Source organism: Chanos chanos, chromosome 1 (genome assembly GCF_902362185.1).
Source record: "Chanos chanos chromosome 1, fChaCha1.1, whole genome shotgun sequence".
Taxonomy (NCBI): domain Eukaryota; kingdom Metazoa; phylum Chordata; class Actinopteri; order Gonorynchiformes; family Chanidae; genus Chanos; species Chanos chanos.
Window position 1 is genome coordinate 52265964 of NC_044495.1, and position 12830 is coordinate 52278793.

General features: G+C 40.3%; 1 protein-coding gene across 1 annotated transcript in view; it reads right to left on the reverse strand.

The window, feature by feature from the left end:
• Positions 1-11043: 11043 nt before the first annotated feature.
• mvb12bb (multivesicular body subunit 12Bb) overlaps positions 11044-12830 on the reverse strand; it is a 43327-nt gene continuing 41540 nt past the window's right edge. Inside the window, exon 10 of the mRNA XM_030787246.1 lies at positions 11044-12082. Coding sequence (XP_030643106.1) covers positions 12026-12082 — 57 coding nt within the window. The 3' untranslated portion in view covers positions 11044-12025. The remainder of the gene's footprint in view (positions 12083-12830) is intronic.

The window sequence follows — 12830 nt, forward strand, 5'->3', positions numbered from 1 at the left end:
TATTGGATTGAGGTCTCGCAAATAAGTTTCACAAGAGAGCAAAATATCTCTGGGAAAGTTATTTCAGAGGTGGTTAAGGCTTAGGCTACTTACCCGCTGGATAATGGCCTGCCAAGATCGGATAGAGACATCTCAATACATCGTGTACTTTGAAACTGAAAAACAAAGCAAAACAAAACAAAACAAAACAAAACAAAATTCTGTCATGTCTCCCAAGGAGATAAGTTCAGAATTAAACACATAATACATTCAATTCCCCCGGAAAAGAAAACAAATCCCTACTAACCCACTAACAGCAGCAAACAACAAAGTCATACAGTAAATCTTAGTGGCAGCTATCTTTCATGTTTGGATTTACTTTGATCTTTTAATGAGTGTTTCTCCAAACCTTTTCATTCTTCAAGAAATGTCTTTTAAACTAAGGATAAATGGTGCTTTGTAGTTCCTCTCGCTCCTTTTGGAAATGGCTTAGCGGCCTACGAGTCCATTAATGATGATTAAGCGCCCATGGTTTACGCTCTCAGAGAGAAAGGAGCGCCCAAGACAGCATGTAGTGTGGCATCAGGCACTTAATGCAGCTCTGCAAGTTTTATGCCTGTGCAGAGCTCTGATTTAGATGAATAAAAATCTAATTAAACAACAACAACAACAGTAATAACAACAACAATAACAACAACAACAACAACAACAACAATAATAATAATAATAATAATAATAATAATGCTCTTATTCTTGAAAGCTTAGACACGTTTTACAAGATAGTCTCTTTGCTGTGACTTTAAATGATAAGATTGTTTCAAAAGAAAACGTTTTGAAGAGGGGGATTTTTAGAACTGGTAGGCTATGCCATTTCTAATCTTTTAAATGTGGGCACATTATATCACAATAACAAATAAATAGGTTAACAGATAAACAATCATTATCTTTCTATTAACACATTAAGTCTTCGAATTATAGATCAAGGATTTCTCTACATGCAATTTTCTTTTTATTTTCTTTTTCTTTTATGACCATGATCTCATGAAAAAGCAGGCTTTTCAGATTTAAGTGCAACCTACCCAGAAATGCCGCCCCCTTGTGGTGAATCTAACAACAGCCTAATAAAAACCCAGCAGGATAGAAAATTCTAAATGAAGACTTTTTTTCCCCTTTTCTTTTCTTTTCTTTTCTTTCTTTCTTTTTCTTTCTTTCCTTTTTTTTTTGTGAAAGACAAACATTTATTAGCTTAATTTTACACTGAAAATCTTGTTAGACGTGAGCAGATAAGATAGATTAACTAATCAACTGTTTATTGTGTTCTTCTAATGGTGCCATAATATTTGTAATTTAACTGAATTCTGCTGTAATAAAGCATTTATTTGTCCTTCACAATGATGTTTTTGTATTACAGCTGTTATGTAATGAGCAAATGTCTTACACTTACCAAGGCATTTATTGCATTTTCCATGGTAATAACTTTCAGGGTAATATTGCTAACTGAGTATTGTGCTTAGAGTTAATGTTGCCACTAAATGTTGTTATGATTTCAGACTGCATCCGTTCTTGATTCTTACCCCTTTTCTTTAGCTTTAAGCATTTTTCGGTTGGTTAATAACCAAATTCATATTTGGTTGAATAGACCACAACTGTTTACACTCCCCCCACACAACCCCCCCATTCAGTATTATATTCTGTTTAGTTAAACGATAGTATGTAGTTTTCATTTATTTAGTGATCACGTAATGGTACTCATCAAAGTTTTACAACCGTAAAAACCCATTGATTTTATAAGCAAGAAAATCAAAGTGTGACTGGTGCGTCAGACAGGTGAGAGCACGCTGTCCAGACAGTAGCGGTGAGGCTAGAGGCAACATACCACATTCAGACTGAAAACAAGACATTCAATACAAAACACACGCTAATGAGGTAGGGATGGTTTATAGGACAGACAGATGACTCAGCCAAGAGCACTCTTTTAGGTAATTACATCGCGTAATTAGCTGAAATCCTAAACCGATCATTGTTCTTTATAGAGAAATGTATTGGCTTCTTTCAGAACTTGGCCTTACCTAAGTTTGTTGAGGCAATGCAGCTGATGAGGTGGACACGAGAGTTATTATGATGGGAACTCACCCTTAACACGACAAAACGCGTCCATATTCAACTGTCCCTCGTTCGCTGTTAACTCTCCATCCCTCCACCTAAGTTGTTTATCCATTCAGTGATTGGACGCCAACTTTTATATCAAGGTAAATGACTGTAGATTGAACAGAAAACTATTACACGGATTTCTCAGTCTCTGTGCAAACCTGTTTGAGAGAAATGCATCATTTTAAAGTGTTTTAATTAAAGTTCCTATAACTTCTCTCTTGGTTATTTTAATGATCCAGTTTCGCTCTCATTTCAATACCTGATTCTTAAATGCATCATATATTACGTTTCTGGAGCTTGTTCATTCTTGTTATACATTAAGATATTCTATAATCCGTGCTAAGAAATATGATTTAATGAATGAACTGTCGTCGGAATGTTGCCGGGGAAAACAGCTCATGAAGCCTTATGAAGACTGTATATTACAGATTAAGAACAAAATCTATGAAGTGTTGCCAACAGGGGTTTTTTTTTGCTGCTGTGTTGCCAATTCCACTTTCTGGAGAGCTGGAGAAGACTGAAAAATCTTAGCTCTACAACAGTTCCGCTTGTTTTTATTATGCTTTCATCCAGAGTCCCTTTATCAAAAGCTAAGATCTAAACCAGATCAAAGGAAGCTTAGATTGAAACAGGCTTGGGTACGTAACGCTCTGAGAAGGCACTGTGCTGAGGAGAACTGTGGTTGGATTCGCTTTTTGAGTCTGGTAAAAATCCTACATTAAACATCACAGGCTTTTGGCATATACCTGATTGTGTCTGTTTTGTTCCGAATTTGATATGGATACCATTCAAGTGCAGAAAAAAAAATTGATCAAGATCATTCAAGCCAACCATAGTTTTTAGCAAATACCCTCACCCCCCCCCCCCCCCCCAAAAAAAACAAAAAAACAAAAAAAAACATGTCATCTGCTGGGCTTCAGAACCACACGTTTTTAATGTGTACTTCTGTAATAAGTAGCTGTTTTGAGGATATTTATACGGTGGTACAGATTTACCTCTGACGTTCCCATGAACTAATGTGCACAGGTTTGTGAAGTGCCAACGTACAAGTAAAAGCAATTGAGAATGATTTCTGGTCTGCCAGATTATGCTTCAGTCATGTATGAGATTACATGATATTTTTTGATCCAAAACATCCCATCTGTCATAGATACAGTGCCTTATAACGGAGTAAAAAAAGCCGTCGGAACACCGTAGAAAGAATTTCACTGTGAATTTCACTCATTTCCAAATGCTCTCTCTGAAGTGGTTACGGCATTCTTTTTTTTTTTTTTTTTTAAAGGTTTTTAAGTATTTGCATGCAACAAGATTCATTTTAGATTCAGTGTGACTTTGGCAATTGTTGTAGGTGCACATATTTAAAGTGGAGAGGGCGGAAAAAAGGGAGGATGGGGGGGGGGGGGGGTTGGATCTGGCTTTTGTTTTGCCTGTTCTGTTTTACAGTGCAACATTGACGATGGCAAAAGTTTCCCTTACTGTAGTGAGATTTACGATGCTTTTCATCAGATGGCTGTCTTGTTCGTGCGATTCGTCTCAGCGTTGATTTACACATCCCCTGGCAAATCTTTGGCCTGCTGGGGGCTGTGGGTCTGATTCTAGGATATGTGCCATTTACAACAGACATCCCCTGATTCCTCTCATGTGGGAGACATAAATTCAACTGAGGCTATCTGAATTACATGTGTGTGTGTGTGTGTGTGTTTGTATGTGTGTGTGTACAAAGTATTGTAGCTCAAACACACAGTTTGGTTCTAAGTAGATTTAGAGAGTCTATTCTGAGCTGTTCTATGAGAATATAAGGGTTGAAAACCAGTGATAGTCATGCAATTATAATGAACAAATGCAAAAGGGAGATTGTTACAGGGACATGCTCACATTTGAGCGGAATGCGGTCTCCGAACCAACTATATGACCATGAACGTCATTTCACAAGCCCGACCTCCCAGACTCCTCTTTGTCCCCTCTGCCTTGCAGTATATTCATTAGTCTGCTCATTTAAAATACCATTTTATCGTCTTCTCTTTGCCGATTTCTGCTGTTTCTTAATTTTGCTCTTTGTTTCATTGCTATTAAAATCACTTCGAAACAAGTGCTCTCGCTCTCTCTCTCTCTCTCTCTCTTTCTCTCTCTTTCTTTGGCCGAGCATTTTTAAACTCTTCATGAAGCAATATTTTTACACAAGCTGTTTGGTTTACTTCTGCAGTACAAGTGTACAGATTAGGACCCGTATATTTATGCGAGACCTCTCTGACAGAATAAGAGCTTTAAGCATGCCTGAACAATTACAAAGCTAGAAGAAGTCAAAATAGCATTTTAAATGCAGTTGCATCTCTGCATTGGAATCTTTCCACATTCCATGCGGTGATTTCCAAGCACAATGTGTTAAAAATATGTAAATTACTTTGCATGTTTTTTTTTTATATCTTCCCAAATGTCAATGTATCATTTTTCCTCAGCAGCAGCCGAACCAAACCACTCAATACAGCTGCTAATACACAAAACAAAAGTGAAATACTGCTTCTGCATTTGTGTGAAAGGTAAAATATTTGTGATGTGAGCCACAAAAACCATTATGACTTGGATGGACCCTCCAGAACGACCTGAAATAAAACTCTGAACACGCTTGTGGGTGCTGTGTGCCGTATGTCTGCTCTTCGTCCGTGCTGACGTCCTCCAGATGTTCCTCAGCTGGGTGGATCTGAGAATGAAGATCTACACAGCGTCTGTCAGAGAAAAGGAAAAAAAAAAAAAAAAAAAGGTCTGGCGGAACAAATCTGTCCGGAACATTGGGCAGAGTCGCAAAGTGAGCCCCGGTTCTCTCTCCACCACTAAAACCTCACTGTTCCACATCTGCTAACCTGAAAGCCTGAGCATACAGAGAGAGAGAGAGAGAGAGAGAGAGAGAGAGAGAGAAAGAGAGAGAGAGAACTGCTTTACGTTTCCATTCTGATCTGCTCTCTCCAACGTACTACGCTGTACAAATAACGGACTGAGGGACGGACGTGCAGGTTCATATTTTATTGCAGTGAGAGAATTATTGTGAGGGAGCAAAAGTAAATTTGGGTGAAATGAGATCTCGGCTGCTGTTTGGTGTGTGTGTGTGTGTGTGTGTACAGAGAAAGCTGCTCCACACATAATAACTCAGCGTGAGACCAATGATTTACTTCAATCCAACGTAAAGAAAACATAACAGCACAATATATAAATGAGACCAAACTTTTATTGTATAAAATTCTATACTGTCAGTTGGAAAAACAAACAAACATTGGATTGCTTTTAAGAAGTGAGTGACAGGCTGTGAGACCTTGACTCTCTGTTTTTCTTAGCAGTTTGTTCTCAGTGTAACAGTGTGGAAATGTACAAACAGGTCTGATAGGTCTCTCTGATCTCCTCCTCTCACACGCTACGGCAGGTCAACCACACTGAAGTTAACAGTCACACTAAGCCTTAATGAGCAGCAGCTCTAGCATAGCCTTCAAACTACATCATCTGAGTTTATCATAGCGTTGATAGCTGTTCCCATATAATAACATGCAGTAGATATTGTCATTGTTGCAGGTAACATTGTTTACTTACCATTATGACACTTCTAGATTATGATGTAATTTTGATTATTTCAGAGTTATGGTGTCATAATTACTACACAATGGCGTTGTTACATTGTAATTACAGATGTACTACACGTGGTACGTTGATTTACACACATGTCCTACGACAACAGTTTGTTTTAAATAAGTTTTTTTTTTTTCTCTTGCTCTGTGACTGTACATTTCGGGTATAAATATAACATAAACAGCAATTACAGGCTCTGTTACTGCATTTGAATAAATATTTGTTGAAGTAGAAATTATGTGCTATTTAAACTTGTCTTAGCACAAGGCCATATATCAGTGGCCAGGAAGCCACACAATTCTAATGAAGTTATTAGAGCGCCCCACCTGGCGCTGAGAGTCAAGGTTTGACCCCACGCTAGACTGGAGATCAAATGCTTTGGTTTTTTTTTCTCCTCTTCTGTTTGACTTATATGTGCAAAAGCCACTGGATTATATTTTTCATACCGAGCCGCAGAACTTCCGCAAGAGCAATTATATGAAAAAAAAAAAAGAAGTGAAATTGGAAATAGGCTTTTTTTTGTCATGTCAACAACTGCAGTACTGAAATGAAATTTATCAACAACAACAACAACAACAACAACAACAACAACAACAACAAAACACTTACTGGCTCCCTAAATCAATCTGCACCCCTTGTGTGGGTTTATTTAGGGAAAAGAGAGAGTGAGATGGGGAGAAAGAGGAAGAAGAAAAAAAAAACAACTCTCAAGGGAATTATTAGAACTAACAAGAAAACAAGCTTCCTTTAAAAAAAAAATCTCACTCTGTACTTGTCAGCGTTCTCCCTCTGGACCACTTTCAGCTTCATAAACGTCTTAACGGGACCCGCCCTCCCTCAGGAGCCCGCCGGACGTGCGAAAGGACGGGCCGCTGGCTAAGGAGCTCTGCTGTTTTCTTATTGCATCCAGGTGGCAGCGTTAAAAAGCGCTGGCCAACCATAAATGTCTCATAAAAAGCCAGTGGCACCTTCAGAGGTGACGGAGGTCACCGCACCTGTCTGTGGCGTAAGCCCTCCCACCCCCCGCCCCACCCCCCCCCGGTTTCCCTCATCCCTCCTCTTCCTCATTCTCTCTCACACACACCCACACACAGCCTGTCCTTCATCTCGCCGCTGGGGATGGAGTCACTTCCTATTGCTCATTTGAACCAAGCCCCCCCACCAACCTACCCGCCACCACAAATAACTTTAAACCTAGAGAATGAAGGGGTCCCACAGCCTTACAGCCGTTTCACAAAATGACCAGTGCACTGTAGCTTTTCTTAATTAACCACAGCGTAACCGTGCAGGCCTCTATAAAATCCCTTATATACTCCATATATACCTCTCCTAGTGTGAGTCATGTGACGTGGCCAGGGTATATAAATGAAGTGAATAACCTTTCTTTTTTTTTAAGTCTCAGATGTACGTTACTTCAGAGATGAAAAAAAAACCCAAACAAAAAACGGCAGGGACAAAACCTTCAACTGATTTTCCTACCGTGTTATCAATAGACTCAATTTTTGTCCCCTTACTATAAAAAAAAAAGAACAAAAAAACGATGTGATCTTGTTCCTGCGGGATCTTTGTGCGTGTTTGTTTGCGTAATGTTGAATCGGTGGCACATGGCCACATAGTCCTGTGTGAATGGTCCAGTGGGAACAGCATCCCTCTCGCTGCTTAATTGGCCAGCGACTTGTGTAAATGTCCAGACATGCACCAACACTCCTTTGATCTTACATGAAAGGAGTTAATTGATCTCTGTGTTCCACTCACTTTGTGCTGTCCAGGGGACACAAAAGAAGAAGAAAGAAATACCAGGGAAAAAGAAAAAACAGAAATATTATTGTGTGAGTGTGTGTGTGTGTGTGTGTGTGTGTGACATATGGTGAAATATTAGAGAAAATAGCAAGAATGAAGGGAAAATTATGATGGAGGGGGTAGAGAGAGAATAAGGAGGGAGAATAAGGAGGGAGAGACAGAAAAAGAGGGAAAGAAAGAGAGAGATCACCTCACGCCTAGCTCCATTGCTCCTCAATTACTATAATGTGTCTCATATGGCCAAAGCAGTCTGACACAGGCTGAGAGAGAGAGAGAGAGAGAGAGAGAGAGAGCGAGCGAGAGAGACAGAGAGAGAGAGAGAGAGAGAGAGTTTGTCCCTGCAGAGAGAAAGCAGTGCTTTGATATCACTCTCTGCTTTTGCTGCCAAACCCAGACGAGAAAGCCCCCCTAGAGTTCAGCTTGTTAAAAAGAGTGTTACGGGGGAAGACCACACGCCCAACCAACTGCCCCCCCCCCCACCCCCGCCTGTGCCGTGGTGGCACACTCCACTCAACATCACATCAAAACAACATCAACAAAATGGAACACAAGCTCAGTGTAAACTTGAACAAATTAAATACGTTACAGAAAGCCGTGATGGTATGTACCACATGGCACCCTGCACGTTATCATGTCAGTCTTAATCATAAGTGTCTCTTTTGAGCACAATAATGTTGCTGAAAAACAAAACAAACACTTCAACAACACTTTCATGACAGTATTCTATGCTATTATTTTTTTTTCCCTTTGAGTCGGAATTCAGCGTTCAATAGTTCATCTAACAGCTTTAGCTGAAGTTATACCTGAATGGGTGCTACGCTAGGGTTTTAAGGAAGTCCATAAAAGCATTCCTCTCCACCAACTCATTAAGATATTTCATTCCAGTCTGAGTCTGAAGAAAACTAACTGACAATGTGGGATGTATAATATACTGTGGGCAACTGCACGCAGTTTGTTGCTTTGTTCTGAGATATGTGTATCGCTTATGAGGTGAAAACATTTTAGTTTGACGTGCATTAGACTTTTCACTTGATCTGTTTCTTCAATTACGTATATAACGTGGCCCGTGTGCGTGCTCCCTCTTTTACCATATCTCTTTTTTTTTTTGTGGTAAAATTTCTGCAAAAATATATTTCTTACACTTTGCTTCTAAAATGTAATAATGCATTACATTAAGAGGGTAGAGGAGCAGAAGTGTGAAAAGAAGTGAAGAAAAGTTTGTATGCTGTGCAAACCACTACGCTGCCCCTACGATTGTTTCTATCTGACACATGCAAAAGCCATCACTGCCTTTCAGCTTATTCTCATAGACAGATACCCGTGTTTTCCCTGGTGGTGGATATGTTCAGCTGTGTGTGAGTGTGTCTGAGAAAGGAAACACTGAAAACAAAAGGAGGGTGAGAGAGGTGGTGTTCGGTGAGGAGGTGGTGGGTCGAGGGTGGGTGGTGGTGGGGGGTGGGGGGTGGGGGGGTGTGTACTATGTGCCCAGGGATAAATGGGTCCCCCTGCTCCTGTCCACATTGGAAGCAGATGAGTGTGTGTCAGTGAGGTACAGGGTCCCCTGTCTGCCTTTCTGCTCGCTCGCAGTGAATCAGGTTCTGACAAGCTTCTCTCATCTCTCGCTGTCCATCTTTTCTCTCTCTCTCTCTCTCTTGCTCTCACACACGTGTACATGCGCGCGCACACATAGACACACACACACACACACACACACACACACACATACTTACTGGGCTACACACACACACACACACACACAGACACACACACACACACACACAGACACACACACACACACTGGACCACTCTCTTCATCTGCACCCCTTTAATCGCTCCTTCTCTGTCTTCTTCTTGTGTCCAAAGCCCTAGTGGGATGAAGGTAGAACTGACAGAGAGATGGAGAGAGAGAGAGAGAGAGAGAGAGAGAGAAGGAGAAGGAGGCTACTCTCCCTTTAACCACCTCGTTAATATAAATTACCTTTCCTAATGTCTACCATGCACAACCGACCCACTCAGTTTGCTGTCATTCCCCCACAAAGAATTATAAGAATTGAGCTGTGTTTTAAGTGTCAAGGGAAAGAGTTCAAATGACTGTATTACTAAAACACATGGTAGCACAGATCAGGCTGACAAACAAACACAGTGAAACTCTCCAAAAGGTCTGTGACGTGATCCAGTGTGCTGTAGCATTTCTAATAACAAATAGCCAGACTTAACGTTACCTTCACCCAAAACAGCTCCTCACTTACACCCCCCCCCCCCCCGCCCCCCACCCAAAAACATGTGCAGTCCCATTTTAACTTTGCTAAGGGTTCTGAGCTATGGGGAGCTTTGAGATGACGGTACCGTTCGACGTATTACGATTTACGGTGCGGTCGAAAAAAAAAAAAGAAAAAGCTATCATTATTCTCTCTATCATAAAATCTTACGCGTGGAAAAGCGAAACCATGTGAGGTGGTTTGTTTGAAGAGACACTGCCTGGCATAACTGTAGGTAGGAGGCCTGGCTATCTGCCCATCTGGTACTCAGGCTCCAACATAAGGCCTAAACAGCAACTTTAGGAGATAAAGGACTAAAATCTAAAAGGTGACTTACATTTTTTTGATTCCCTCATTCACATTGCTGTATGTAGATTTTATGAATTCATTGCGGATCCAAGAACGATATAGAAATTCAAGTGTGAATACGCATTGCGACTCACGGACACTGAAACTCCTTTTTGAGTGTGTTGAGGGGTGTGTTTGTATGCTGGAGGTGTGTGAATGCATGTGTTTGCGTGTGTGTTGGCATGTGTGATATACGCGCGGATGAATGCCGGGACTGCCTCCGGGATAGCGCGCGTGACGGAGGGGCGGACAGAACAGCTTCGCTTTTCTTTCGCGGTATTTCTCCTGAGGTTTTACCGTCACCGGGAGTCCGCAAGACTGCACGCCTCACGGCCCCTCAGACATTCATCCCCCCCGGTGAAAAATGAACGAGTGACGCTTAAAACCTAAAACTCTCGAACTCTCTCGACGGGACCGCTCCGGAAGTCACCCCTGACTGTTACTGCGGAGGAGTAGAACTGAATCAATGGCTGATGTGACAGATGGGAGAGAGGCGTTATCATTGTTTTGTGCCGTTGCTGTAAGAGTTTTAGTTCAAATCCAATCAGTGCTGTCTAAACAACCCTAAAGCGCTCTCTTAGAAAGAGAATGAGAACAGGTGAAAATATGTGAAACTATTACTCTCGACTGAAATGTAAAATAACGATGTAATGAAATAAGCAATCATACAAAAACGATTCAGGTTGTTGTTGAGAAAGGAATATTTGTAAATGAATGGGCAAAAAACCCACTTTCACTTACATTTTCTTGAGAATATAAATTAGCAATGCTGAACTAAGTGAGTATGTAACTCTAAGAGTGATCAGTCAAATCCTGATTTCACTGGTATAAATGTAGCCCTGAACTATTTCTCTATAAAGACAGAGAGGTTCATTAAACTTTATTCAAACTTTCATTCATTTAAACTTTATTGTTTATTCACTCAAATGTCTGTATGTTACATAGTTAGGTTAAGTAATGCTCCGCAAACGTGGAAAAATGAAAAAGGAAAAGAGAACTGAAATTGCGCTACTGCATATAAAGCTGATTCTTTCAAAGTCATGCAAAACATGTTTGAACCTTAAACCTAGATATTGTCTGTGGTCAATAATCAATGCTGTACAGAAAATTACCCTAAACTTTTATACTGCTTTATTTTTGAACTTTTGAAGCAATTGAAAAGCGAGAAAAAAAAAAAAACAAGATCATTGAAAGATGAAGGGTTTTTTTTTTTTTTGGTTACAATTCATAAAAAAATGATCCACTTACATTTATGAGGAATTATCCAGAATTTACCAAGAGAGTACATTTAAAACATTTAAGTGAAGGCGCATGACGTTAGATGGGGTTAAATGAAATCCGTGTAGTGTGAGAACCGGGGGCTGTGAGAGAGAGAGAGAGAGACGTTACATGTCCCAACACTTAACCAAAATCAAGAGCCACTGTGCCAGCAAACTGTGGTCCATGTCTCTTTTAACTACACACGAACTTTATTCAAATCAGCATACGCGTCTCTTCTCTTCACGTCAGGTCAAGAATAACATTTCAGCTGGCTTCATGCAGTGCCGTTGAGGCTTTGAAAAGGAGCCGAGAAAAAAAGTCGACATCTCATTATTACATCCTGTCAAAACAAAGTCGATTTCATTTGAATGTTTTCGTTTTTTTTCTTCTGTTCGTGTGGGCAGATGAGCGGGCTGGACGGGTTTGGATGGCACAGAGTCAGAACCATTTACACCATCCTCTCCTGTCATCTCAGCAGGGCAATTTTGTTTTTCTGCAGTTTTTGGTACATCTCGGTAACCCTCGCTTTGCCTCTCTCTCTCTCTCTCTCTCTCTCTCTCTCTCTCGCTCTGTCTCTCTCTTTCTCATACACACACACTTGGATCCAGGTTTTTTCTTCAGGAGTGTGAGAGGTATTCTGAGGTACTGAGCTCCGTTTGAAAGGAATATGCATACTGCAAAATAACAATAATAAAAAAAAAAACACAGAGTTAGATTTCAGTCATTCATAAACTTCAAACAAGAAGATAAAAAAATATGCTTTTCTCCTAGAAGTGACTTACACATTGAATACGTAGAACACATACGTAGCTAAGCTGACAACAGACAATCCTGACAAGTAAGTGTATCACTGTCACAGTTACTCAGTCATCTACATCCATTTTTTTTAAATGTCAATAAATGTAATTACAGAAAGTTTCACATTAAGCAATCAGGATTTCTGCTGTCACTGCTCACAATCAGTGCTCTTATCATATTTTCCCTTATGTCTGTGGGCTCAATGCGCCATAATTATGAGCTAAAGCAAGTGTGGGTGAATGTAGCCCAATAGCGCCCTCTGGTGTGCCTCTATGGGAAACACAATAGGGGGATATCCAGAGAAGGGAACCTGAATGTATGGAAAGCTTGACAAGCAAACAGACGACTCTGTCAAACAGTCATTATGCATACAAAAACTGAAACACCTCAATTACATCTCATACAATACTAAACATAACCATAAAACGCACGAAGAAAACAGTGCCAATTGAAAAGAATAGATGTTAGAAAACATGAGTGACAAGGTATTTGGAAGAGGGTGATTGTGAAGGGCGGGACAAAAAAAGTGAAAGGCAGCACTACAAAGTCAATAAGGAGAAATTTAAAATGTCCTTAAGTTGCAATTTTACAGAAATAAAGAAGTTTGGCAAGTGGCAAAAAAAA